This window comes from Podarcis cretensis, assembly GCF_951804945.1.
Source record: "Podarcis cretensis genome assembly, chromosome: 1".
NCBI lineage: Eukaryota > Metazoa > Chordata > Lepidosauria > Squamata > Lacertidae > Podarcis > Podarcis cretensis.
Window position 1 is genome coordinate 8297063 of NC_137170.1, and position 12976 is coordinate 8310038.

The 12976-nt window shown below is 48.6% G+C and overlaps 1 protein-coding gene across 1 annotated transcript in view; it reads left to right on the plus strand.

Moving 5' to 3' along the window:
* Nucleotides 1-12717, plus strand: part of DACT1 (dishevelled binding antagonist of beta catenin 1) — a 28194-nt gene extending 15477 nt beyond the window's left edge. The window contains exons 2-4 of the mRNA XM_079988968.1: nt 625-757; nt 3014-3169; nt 4364-12717. Coding sequence (XP_079845094.1) covers nt 625-757; nt 3014-3169; nt 4364-6195 — 2121 coding nt within the window. The 3' untranslated portion in view covers nt 6196-12717. The remainder of the gene's footprint in view (nt 1-624; nt 758-3013; nt 3170-4363) is intronic.
* Nucleotides 12718-12976: the final 259 nt, after the last annotated feature.

The window sequence follows — 12976 nt, forward strand, 5'->3', positions numbered from 1 at the left end:
CCACAGGCCTTGAACAATGGCCACACCGCACCTGTAAACAAATAAATCCCAGGTGTGTGATGAGTGCAGAAGGGAAGGATTGAGGAGACCATGCCTGAATCTTCCCAGGAACAGGAGGACAGCACAGATTTGGAACAGTGGTTTGCAGAGGGGCATAATTCAGAAGGCAGAAGCTGGGAAATACTGGATGGGGAACAGCTAGCAGAAGAAACACTGGAAGAGAGAGAGTTAAAAGATTCACAATCTCTGGACAGCATCCAACCCCCTTCTCCAAGGACACGGAGAGCTCGGAAAGTGTCAGAACAGAAAGCACAGAGGGTATAAGCTCAGATTACAAGGCGTAGGAGTGACGTAGATTAATAGGGATGGAGGGGGTGTAAACCTTAATTGGGAGCACCGCCATTTCTAGATTTCTCACACTGTGATTATTAAAGATTCTAACTGGTTAAGAAGTTCCTTTCGGTTGATCTTTTGTTTACTGCCACGGGGGAAGAACCCGGTTCCCCAAAGCCTGACACTTGGGTCCCTGAAGCAAAGTTTGTGGATCTCTGCTATTTCAGCTCATTTTTCTCTTCCTCTCCCATCATTGCTCAGGAGTCTCTTTGTCTTTTCGTTGCTTTTTAGAATTGCCTGCGACGGAGGGACGCGGGTTTGTTAAACCAGTTGCAAGAACTGGACAAGCAGATTAGCGACCTGAGGCTGGATGTTGAGAAAACGGCCGACGAGCAGCTCGAGACGGACAGCCGCCCCAGCTCAGGTAGGAATGAACCAGGGCTGTTACTGAAAGAATTGTTTCTGGAAACACAGGAGAGGAGAGTGTTCTCGTGGTCAGGTCTTGCTTGCATGTTTCCCAGCAAGGTTCTTCTTATGGGAATCAGAGAATTGCAGAGTTGGATGGGACCCTAAGGGTCATCTAGTCCAACCCCTTGCAATGCAGGAATATGCAGCTGTCCCATATGGAGAATCGAACCTGCAACCTTGGCGTTATCAGCACCGCTCTTTAACCAACTGAGCTACCCAAGCTCACTGTTCTGATTCTTCTGGACATTTTTGCCAATTTGGCATAATCCGTCAATTTAATCTGCCATTCTCCTCTGGTAGGGACTTTATCTTCTTTCCATCTCTGGGCCAATAACATCTGCGCAGCTGTGGTCGCAAACATAAATAGTATTTTTTCTGCTCCCTTTGGATTTCGGCAGCTAGGATTCCTAGAAGAAAAGCTTTGGGTTGTTGTTTCTTTTAGAAAAAGTTATTTAAAATATTTTTTTCAACTCATTATAAATCATTTCCCAAAATTCTTTTACTACCTTACATGTCCACCACATGTGATAAAAGGTGCCTTCTTTTTCCTTACATTTCCTACATACATTTGACACAGTTTTATGCATTTTTGCTAATTTAATGGGAGTTAAATACCAACGGTAGATTTTGCAGCTCTCGAATGTTATTATTAGTAGTCATGATTATGATTGTTTTATTTAACAAAATTCATACTCAGCTTGATTGTAGGGAAGCATCTAAGCAGTTTGCGAGAAATATCAAGAATATCAATAAAACCAGATGAGTGAAATCAACAGCCAAAAAGATGCAGACACGTCAGCTCCTGCAGGTCTTGATAGACTAGTTCCAGCAAAAAATGTTTTAAGCAGACACCAAAAAGAGAACAGTGAAAGTGGCTGTCTGATTTCAATAGGCAGGGAGTTCCAAAGCTGAATCGTGCTACACACTAAGCGTCAATTCCTTTTCCACCTGTGCATGCAGAGGGCTTTGTGCAGAGAAGGCCGCTGATAGCAACACTGCGAAGGAGACATAAAGTGGGCATGGCTTCTCACAGCGTTGCATTGTGAGGAAATGCGGCAATTTTTTGGCCCATTTCAAGTATTTGCCAGTGTTCATTTCAGCCTCGGTTTATAGCTGCAGCTGTCAAGCTGAAGTACAGTGGTATATTCTCACTTCCAGAAACAAATAGCAAACTCTGGCTTCAGTTGTGAAGTCTGCATACCCAAAGCAGCCTTAAGTTAAAGGTAAAGGGACCCCTGACCATTAGGTCCAGTCGTGACCGACTCTGGGGTTGCGGCGCTCATCTCGCTTTATTGGCCGAGGGAGCCGGCGTACAGCTTCTGGGTCATGTGGCCAGCATGACTAAGCCACTTCTGGCAAACCAGAGCAGCGCACTGAAATGCCGTTTACCTTCCCTATTTATCTACTTGCACTTTGACGTGCTTTCAAACTGCTAGGTTGGCAGGAGCAGGGACCGAGCAATGGGAGCTCACTCTGTTGCGGGGATTCAAACTGCTGACCTTCTCATCGGCAAGCCCTAGGCTCAGTGGATTAGACCACAGCGCCACCCGCGTCCCACCTTACTGAGAATCAAAAGGGGAGGTATCAGGATGCTCAGAAACTTTATTGGGGGGGGGGAACCTAGAGTCTGGAACTGGGAGAGAAAAGCAGCGGGCAGGAGGAATCAAGCATCCTTTGAAGAACACATGGCTGTAACTCCACACGAGAAACGCTTATGTCCCTGTGGAGATGGCAGTACTGAATTGGTGGCGCACTCCCTTCTGGCTTGCACTCTTTATAAAGACTTGAGGGATGAGATTATCACCCCCCTTTTATTGTCTGTTCCGGGTTGCCCAACCACTGCCACAGTGTCCCTTCTCTTGGCAGCTCAAGATGAGCAGGCGACAGCAAAGGTTGCAAGGTTTTTAGCTGGGGCAATCAGAATAAGACCCACTCTTTGACTATTGATTCAAAACCTTAAAATGTATTTTATATAATTGACTTTTGATTTCTATTCTTTGTATATCGTATTGTTGTTTTATCGCTATGGCTGATGGCTGACGCAAATAAAGATCCATTCATTCATTCATTCATTCATTCATTCATTCATTCACATGGCTGTAAGGTGCATTATGTAACACGTATTATGTGTTTACTTTCCAGGCTTGGCTTTTTCTATCAACTAGGTGTCACGTGATTAATGGGTTTTCCCCCGTGTGTTTTTTTAAAACAGGCTTTTACGAGCTGAGCGACGGGGCCTCAGGATCACTCTCCAACTCTTCTAACTCTGTTTTCAGCGAGTGTTTGTCCAGCTGCCACTCCAGCACCTGCTTCTGCAGCCCTTTGGACACATCCCTGAGTGGCTCTGATGGACGGCCCATGTCTGCAGGTATGGGAAAGGAGGTGGGGATTCCCTGGAGTGGCTTCGGGGATGGCTTGAGCCCTGTGAAGCTTTCCCCATTCACCTCTTCATTCTTTAAGTGAATGCAGGAAGTGAGCCATGTGGGACTGGAGACACAACTTTGGGTTCCATCCATGGGGGCTGCTGGGTCAACCAGGGTCACACCTGGACTTTGGGGATCAAGCCTACTGATACAGAAGACTTGTTTCTCCAAATAAGAGCTATACAGGTGTGCTTAATAATAATAATAATAACTTATAGCCCGCCCATCTGGCCAGGCCTCCCCAGCCACTCTGGGCGGCTCCCAGCAGAATACGGTGGTACCTTGGGTTACAAACACCTCGGGTTGCAAACACTTCGGGTTACAGACTCCGCTAACCCGGAAGTAGTACCTCAGGTTAAGAACTTTACCTCAGGATGAGAACAGAAATAGCGCAGCGGGAGGCCGCATTAGCTAAAGTGGTACCTCAGGTTAAGAACGGTTTCAGGTTAAGAACGGACCTCCGGAACGAATAAAACATCAAACATTTAAAACTTCCCTAGACAGGGCTGCCTTCAGATGTCTTCTAAAAGTCTAGTAGTTGTTGTTCTCTTTGACATCTGCTGGGAGGGCGTTCCACAGGGCGGGCGCCACCACCAAGGAGGCCCTTTGCCTGGTTCCCTGTAACCTTACTTCTCACAGGGAGGGAACTGCCAGAAGGCCCTTGGATCTGGACCTCAGTGTCCAAGCTGAACGATGGGGGGTAGAGACGCTCCTTCAGGTCTACTGGGCTGAGGCCAAGGATCTCTTGTTGTTCAACGTGAAAGGATGAAGCGAAACCTTTCTGAAAGTTGACCCAGTTTCCATCTTTTAAGGTTTGAGTTTTGGTGGGAACATTCCTATCTCCAGAACCATTTAAAGAAATTGCAGACAGGGGAGCCCTGCCCTGACCAGAAGAGCGATATTTAAAATCTAGTATTTGTTAAGGTGGTTGTTGTTTTGCGGGAGAAATCCATGTTTCTGTAGCATTATGGGAAATCTGAATTCTACAGGAAACTGTGTCCTTGAGCATTTCTGGATATGGATTTTGAACTTTGGTTTTTGGAAGGTTAAAATTTCTCAGCCTATTTACCATCCACGGATATTGTTGTTTCCTTTGACGGTGGAGTATTTCCTCACTTTCCCCCATTTCTTCCTTTCAGATCTCATCGGCTGGCTGGAATATAACAAAGGGAACCAGCATGAAGACCCGTCGGTGGGGATGGCCTGCCGAGTGTTGTCCACACCGCACTCTAATTCCCTTGAGGTGGTTGCAGACGTGCATCCAAAATACCAGTGTGACCTGGTGTCGAAAAACGGGAACGACGTTTACCGCTACCCCAGCCCTTTACACGCTGTCGCGGTGCAGAGCCCCATGTTCCTTTTGCCGGTGACAGACAACCCCCCGAGGGAAGAGGCAGAGCACAACGTTGCGGACCTTTGCGTGGGACCCGAACACGACTCTGCGAAAGCGGGCGCCTCCTGCCTCCCGTATAGCTCTCCTCCCGAGTCCTGTCCCCCAGCCAGCAAGAAAATAGACGGCTACATCTTGAGCCTTGTGCAAAAAAAGACCCCTTTGGTGCGGACTAACAAACTGAGGACGAATCTGAATGCGGACCCCGCCAAAGGGATTTTGAGGCACGGGAGCCTGTGTGTCCGGCAAGCGCCTGGGGTTGCAAGCGGCAATTCGGCCGCTGCTCTCAAGAACCCAAACCAGGTCTTCCCCCATTCCAGCAGAGCCAGCACACCGCTTGACAGCAGCGCCTTCTCCCCTCTGAAGCAGCATTCGAGAGAAACCGAGCATCTGGAGAGCAAAAAGGTTCCTGCGCCCGTGGTCTTCCCACCAAATGCTAACCACGAACTTCAAAGCCAGCAGGCGGCGAGGAACGTCAAACCGCCAGAGCCGCCGCGGTGTCCGGTCGCAAGCAAGGGCGACGTCCCCAAGGAAAGTGGCCAGATTTTTGCGGAGAGCCCTCCCCAACACGCAACACCCCCGAAGGAAAGCAAAACTCTTCAGCTGCCCCGAAAGATCCTGTTCAAAAACAGTGGGGCACAAGCGGTCCACGGTGTTTTGCCGCCTCAGGAAACCAGGCCTCCGCTGGATTTCAAGAGCGACGGGTCGTCCTCTCAGGGCCTGGAGGAAGGCCTGCTGGTGAACGCCAAATACATCCCGGCTCAGCCGCAGACGGTCAGGCTTCACAAGGGCAGCCGGAGCGTCAGGATACTCAAAAGCTCCTTGGTGAAGCACAGATCCCACCTCGTCACCGTGCTGGAAAATGGGCCGCAGGCCGGCAGGGAGAAGGCCAAACCCTCCGGCAAGAAGTGCCGTTTCCCCGACGACCTGGATACAAATAAGAAGCCGAAGAAGGCCACCGCGAGAGGGAAGAAAAGCGGCCACTTGCTGCCGGAGGCCGCCCTCCTGAGTCGGCCTCCCGGCGTCCTCAAGTCGGCGGTTAGGCCCCACAGCCGGGAGCCGGTGGTGGCGAAACCGAAGCACAAGAGGGCCGACTATCGCCGCTGGAAGCTGTCGGCCGAGGTCTCCTATGAAGAAGCCCTGAGGAGGGTGAGGAGGAACCGGAGGGAAGGCCTTGGGGCCTACCCTCAGGCTCCCCACCCATACGCCAGCCCCTACGCCTACGTCGCGAGCGACTCGGAGTATTCGGTGGAGTGCGAGTCGCTCTTCCACTCGACGGTGGTGGACACCAGCGAGGACGAGAGGAGCAACTACACCACGAACTGCTTTGGGGACAGCGAGTCCAGCCTGAGCGAGGTGGAGTTTGTGGGCGAGAGCACAACAACCAGCGACTCGGATGAGAGCGGGGGGCTCATCTGGTCCCAGTTTGTGCAGACGCTCCCCATCCAGGCGGTCGCCGCCGCTTCCGAGCTCCATGAAAACACAGCCAAAGCCTTCGTCAAGATTAAAGCCTCACACAACCTCAAGAAGAAGATCCTCCGCTTTCGGTCTGGCTCTCTCAAACTGATGACTACTGTCTGAAACGCATAACTAGTAGCTGAAGATGGCGGCAGTGGTGACTGACATGCCTACTGGGGAAGAGTGTGTGTGTTAAGGCAGCCTTCCCGAAGTTGGTGACCTCCGAATGTCTTTGACATTTGTGGAGTTGGAAGGGACCCCTGAGGGTCATCAAGTCCAACTCCACTGCAATGCAGAAATCTCAGCATGTGGTCCCCCATCTAATTTCAAACCATACTGGACCCTGCTTAGCTTTGCAAATGTGCTAGCAGGTTTATATTGCTGCAGTTTGGAGGTCACGGGAGTTGCAGAGGTCGGGGTTCAGGGGAAACTGCAGTGGTTGGGAATCATGGGAATTGCAGAGGTCGGGGAGCATAGGGACTGCAGTGGTCAAGGCTCATGGGAGTTGTAGTCCAAAACATTTGGAGGTCACCAGATAGGGGAGGCGTGGTGTAAGGGTATGTCTGCATTTGGGAGTTTTCGATGTGTCTTGGGCACACTTATTCAGGGCACAGAAGCAACACAAGCCAGCTTCAAGAGAAAATGCACTTTTTTTGGGGGGGGGGGCTTCCCTTGCAAGAGGCGAGGCGCCCCAGCAGAGAATTCATCCGGTCACCTCATGGCTTCACTGCTGGAAGGCACAGGACCCTTTGCTGAGAGCAGCAAAGCGCTCAGCCCGCCACCCTCCAGAGAGGCAGCCATGTTGCGTTACGTTATTGTTTGTGTATACATGCCGCCTGCCAGCCAAAAGTGCTCCCAAGAACAAACAGATGCATACAAAGACAATAGCGCAAGCACAACATGGAGCAAATGAGAACGATGCAAATTCAAAATGTTTCGGCAGTATTAAAACCTGTGCACATCGGTGTTTCTGGCAGGCAAAGAGCATTCCCTACAAGGACAAGAATACTTGAGCAGCCCCTTTGTCTCACGAAGGTCCTGGGCAGCAGGGTTTTGCAAGCCAAGTGGGAAAGCTGGTGCCCCATGAGGCTTGCAGTAGACTCTCCCCCCCCCCCCGTGACCACGTGCCCAACAGTCAAGCTGACCTCTCCTTGGTCATCTTGCGCTCAAAGGTTGTCCACTTGCACTAAGAGCAGCCCGGAAATACTTGTAAGCGAGAGCAGCTCCTCTTGGCTTCTTTTTGAAATGCTAAGCTGCGGCCAGTAGATGTTCTTGTGGGCTTGCATGCCTGTTGCCTGCCCGGAACACCAAACCAGGATGCCGCTTGCCAAATCCGCTTGCAGGTAGTTGCTTCAAGCTCCCAAGGCTGCCTCTCCAGTCTTTGAAAAACATTGAAGGGAAGTCAGTAGCTTTTTATTGAGACACCGAGGGAGCAAGCAATATATATCCTGTGAAATGCAAAGCGTGGTGCTGTGTGATTATTATTATTTTTAACGCTAAATAGCCAGCCATTGGGACAGGGGAGAATCAGGATTGGGACTGTGATGGACAGGGAGACGAGCAGTTAACCCTCTTCTTCTGCGTTGCTGAAAATTCCCCTTCCCACTCCCTCTAAGAAGCTATTGTTTGGCATGGGAAAAAGGGGGGGGGGATTCAGAGAGTTAATTTGAGTGGGATCATGGCGCTGGGGGAAAAGGTTTTTTGTTTTGTATTTAATCTTTTCATTGTGGTCCTGATCCTGATTAGTACCTCCCCTGCAGGAGCTGTTTATTTAAATAATAGTAATAACAGTAACAATGGCCATGGCAAATTATGCATTTAACACAGCTTTGCAAAGAGGGCAGGTGCCTAGCTCACAAAACATTTACTCTACCGCCAGACCACACACGCCTGTGTCACTTATGCATGTTACAAGCCTCGCAGGAGGGAGTACTGTGGTCAGAGCAAGCTCTCGTCCACTTTACAAAAGCTTTCTTGCTTGGTCGCCTGATGGTGATGGTGACTCGCCCTAGGCGACCGGGCGAGTGGCTATTTGCAAGCCTGCTAGAGCAGAAAAATGAGCAAAGCCTTTCTCTATGCAGAAACTTTACCCACCCTGGTTTCTGGTGCTGCTTCCCTCCTTCCCGGACGTGTGCTAATATGCCAAAACGACGGTCTCATGCAGACGTGCCGAGCGTGTATGCGCTCCTCTCGCTACTTACACGAAACAAGGTGCTTCTTGTAAATATTTTCCCAGAATGCTGTTGTTTTAATGCACATATTTAAATCTTGACGGACTGCTTAAATGATGTTACTTGAACCTCCCAACTTTTTTGTTGGATACTAGTGCCTTTTAAGTGGCAACCCACTGTGCAAGTTTTTAACAAAGGAACAGTACCACCACTTTTTCAGCTGTGATGGCTTCAAGTGCATAGTGGAGTGGAAAAAACATCTGCAGCGAGCGTTGATTTCTCTCCTAGTCGGGGGTGGGTCGAAGGACATCTGGACCCTATGCTGAACCTTACTTTGGCTTCTAAACATCCTTGTTTCATACAGAAAAGTTGCTCCTCTACCTCTTCTTACAGAGACAGAAACACACCATTGACATGCATGCAACACACACAATGTAAAAAAGACTGGTGGCTTTTTTTGAGCAGGGGCAATGTGACTTCCCTCTCCTGCGGTCTTCCTTTTCCTCCCTTTTCCTCCCTTTTTTCCAAACAGAATCCCTAGAGTTGTCTGGATGTGGTTTTTAATCTTTTAAAATAAAACTAGAATTCATTTTCAGGATCTCGTAGGAGGCTGCCTTATCCCAGATCATTTGTCAATCTGGCCCAGCATTGTCTAGGTCGGTCATGCCACCACCTGCCATCCATCTACCTGGAGATCCCAGGGATTGAACCTGTGGCCTTCAGGTGCTCTGCTGATGAGCTGTGGAAATATGAATTTGCCTTAGGGGGACTGGTCCAGCTAACCCAGTGTCTGGCTAGCAGGAGTTCTTCAGAGTCCAAAGGTGGACCTCTTTCTGAACATGGCTAAATGATGTCCTTGAGATGCTGGGGGCTGAATCAGATCCTTCTGCACATGTTCTACCTCTGAGCTATTGGTCTCTTCCCATCCCTTCCCAGTTGCAGCATCAGTACTGCCCATGTTAAGCACTCTTCCTTGATAGCAGAGACTCCACCACAGTTTTCCATCCCTGGTTCAGAAAACCTCATTGGCTGTGGTTGGACACAGCGCCCAATGTTTCCTGTAGCAGAATCTGCTGGATGACCTGGAATCTCAAGAGCATGCCCTCTAAATGCTTATTATTATTTGCCTTGTTTTAAGAACAAACTCTAGTGTTCACAGCTGAGAACCAAGACCTGGAAGTTGTGTTCCAAACACCAAATGAGGCACTGAAACAAAATATTGCGCAGATCTTGAAATTCAGTAAAGGGTCTGGATTCTGAAATCTAGTGTTTCCAATTGCAAAGCGATTTTCACATGTTTTGAACTTCAACACTATGGGGATACTTAAAAAACAAAATAATATACGTGCAACTTAGATTCTGTAATGTTCAGTATCAGCGTGCAAGATTTTAATACGTGAAGATTTTATTTGTATTCCAAAACCACCTAAACAGATAATTTGGAATGTCAAAATCTCCAAGTGGGTTAATTGTTATTTGTTAAGGATAAGTAGGGGTGTTTTTTTTTGGGGGGGGGGGTTGTTTAAATAAAAAATGACATAAAAATAAGAATTGCCAGATTGGAGGAGATGCTTTAGAGAACAGGTGGGCAGGGATCAGGCTACTGACATCTACCTTGTTTTTTACTAGAACCCCAAGCAGAGATAAGTAGTGTCAGGAGACAGGCATGTAGATAAATAAGATATACTTGCAGGCCTTTTGCACAAAACAACCACCCTGGTCTCCTCTTCCCCTAAACGTTTGTAGTTTCAGCCAATAGGTTGGGAAGAAGCCTTTTAGATGCAGTTGTTCAGCGTGATCCATGTGCATTGCCTAGTTGTAACAACTCAAAAGAGAGAGTTGGGACTGTAGCTGAGTGGCAGAACATCTGCCTTCCATGCTGAAGGTCCCAGGTCCAGCCCTTGGCATCGCCAGGTAAGGTGAGGAGAGAGCCATTTCTGAAACCCTGGAGAGCCACTGCCAGTCCGAGTAGACAATATAGAGCTAGATGAGCCTATGTTGTGTCTTGTTTTAAGGCAGCTCCCTGTGCCCTTACCCAGTTGCGAAGCTCTCTTCCGCCAAGGCCAGTGGTCTTGCTGAACTGCCAGCCAAAACTAGCATGGAGACGTTGGGAATCATAGTTGGAGGAGACCATGTGGGTTTCCTCTGGTCTACAAGGACTTGTCAGTAGCTCTGTGGGGAACACAAGTATGTTCCCAGCCCTACCTGGAGATGACAGGGATTGAAGCAGGGATCTTACTGTGCACAAAGCATAGACTTGTACCACCAAGTGACAGTCCCTTCTCCTTGGCCCACCTTCTCCTTGGCCCACTGTGGTGCCCACCTGGCTTCCCTCCTGTGGGGCTGCTGCCACTTGCCAGGAGAGGCAGCAGGGAGCTTGGTGCTGTGGGGGGGGGGGGCAGGGACAGCAGGTAGGGCAGAAAGTGGGGAGTCCAGCAGACTGCAGATCTATAATGTGTGATAGGCTGAGACCGCTAATTCTATCTTTGTCCTCCCTGCTGAGTTTTGCAAGGGCAGAGTAAGGAGGAGGAAGCGGACGATTTAGCTGAGATTCCTGCATTGCCGGGGGTTGGACTAGATGACCCTTGGGTCCCTTCCAACTCAACAAGTCTGTGATTCTGTGAAGTGGGCAGGCTGAGGTGAGTGGGGCTGAGTTCCAGGGGCCAGACAGAAAAACCCGAAGGGCCACATTGGCTGAACACCTTCCACCCTTTCTGCTCACCGGGTCTGGCTAACTTCAGGGAATAAACAAAAATCCCCTGCTGTTGAAATAGCAGCCTTTGCTCTTGTGTCATGTGGAAATGAACAACCTTGGCAATATTATGTGGTGGTGCTTCAGATAAGGGCATTAGGCGGCTGTGAAACACAGAGATTTGCAATCTCTGAGGAACACTGAATGGACGCTGAGGAGGAACGAGTTCAGTGTGTGTCCTAACAAAAAGACCTGGTGTTTACAGTCCAGTCCGAACTTCGGTTTGAGTAGGGATTATGAGCTTTGTGTTCTGTCGCATGGTGCTTCATCCAGCCTTGCGCTTCTCTGGTTAATATGTTCCTGGGCTTTGTATGGGACTATCCCGTAGCATAAAATGTGGTGCAGTTAGGGTGTAGCCGTTTCTTTCCTTGCCACGTTTGCGGCTCAGATTATGCTGTGCAGGCCCTGTCTACTTCACGTCTTAAGGACGTGTAAAGAGCTGTGTGCATGTTCAGACCAATGTGCCATCTTCTAGCCAAGCATCCTGTTTCTCACAGTGACAAACCAGAGGCCTCTTTTGGAAAGCAAACGAGAAGGACATGAGCTCAAAGCTCTTGCGTTTCTTCCCCTGAAACGTGACATTCAGTGATGTGGCATCTCTGGTTCTTGAGGTAGTATTCTGGCACCCTGAGTAGGTAACCATAAATAGCCTTACCCTCCGTGAATTTGTCTAATACCCTTTTAAAGTGGCCACAAGTTGGCTGTCGCCGCGTTTGATTGCAAATTCCATTATTTATTCTGTGCTGCGTGAAGAAGTCTTCTATCCTGGACTCTGATTAGGCGCTGTCAACTTATAAAGCAGTCTCATACCTCTTTAGATAGTCACCTAAGCATCTTGGGAACTGTAGTTGGTTAAGGATGGCCGAGAATTGCTATAGGGCCCCTGTGCTCTTTGAAGAACTACAGTTCCCAGACACTCCCACTAGCCAGCCCTTTTTTATGGTGCTTTTAGTCATCATGGTTTGTGCTCATGATGCTGTCAGGACAGTCAGGTGTGATCCTGCAGATGCACTGGGAAGTTACCTTGGAAGAGGGATTGGATGTTGAATTGCTCTAGAGATTGTAGCTCTTTGAGGGGAACGGGGCCTCCTAGCAACTCTCAACAAGCCATGACACTTTAAAGTGGTATGATAGTGCTTTAAATGCATAGTACAGATGGGGATAAATTGGCTTTATTGGATGACTTTGGGTTCAGTAAAGGGAGAAAAACTTTATTTCTACTTCATGCTATCTGTGATTTTATAATCCTCTTAATGTGCCCACCCCCTTCCTGGCCTTATTTTTCCTTATTCTCTCTCTCTCTCTCTCTCTCTCTCTCTCTCACACACACACACACACACACACACACAGAATGCAACTTTTCGCTGCATCTCCTTGAACATTTCTGAACCTTCTTCCAGTTCTGCAGTATCCTTTTTGAGATGCGGCAGCCAGAATTATACCCAGTATTCAGTATTCTTGATTTCCCACCCTGTGAACTCTGGGGAAAACCAAGAAAGGTTTGGTTGTGTTTTGTTTTTTTTAAAAAAAATTAGTATATTGTATAATATTCACTTTCTTAAAACACACACAAATATGCATGTTGTGAGCATGAGCGTCTGTGATGTTGATACTTCAGTCATTGTCCAATAAGCAGCTGTGTTTTACAGCTATATAAAAATCATATCGCTTTGTAAATTAATATAATGCATCAATATGCTGTAATAAACAGTTGTCTTTTAAGCCTGTGTTGCATGTGATGCTTTTGATCTACAACTCCACTTTTTAAAAGTGCTGAACTACAACTCCTGTTGTCCTTTGCTATAGACAGATGGACTGGTTGGATGCAGAGGATCGATGGGAGGCCCCAGCTAGGGAACCCCCAAGGGATCGAGATTCAAAGCCTGGGGACTGGTGTGGGACAACAATGAGTGGTAAGAGGGAGAAGACTGGAGGAGGAGGTGGTGGAAGCTGAAGAGGCAACAGGGTTTAGTGAGCAGGA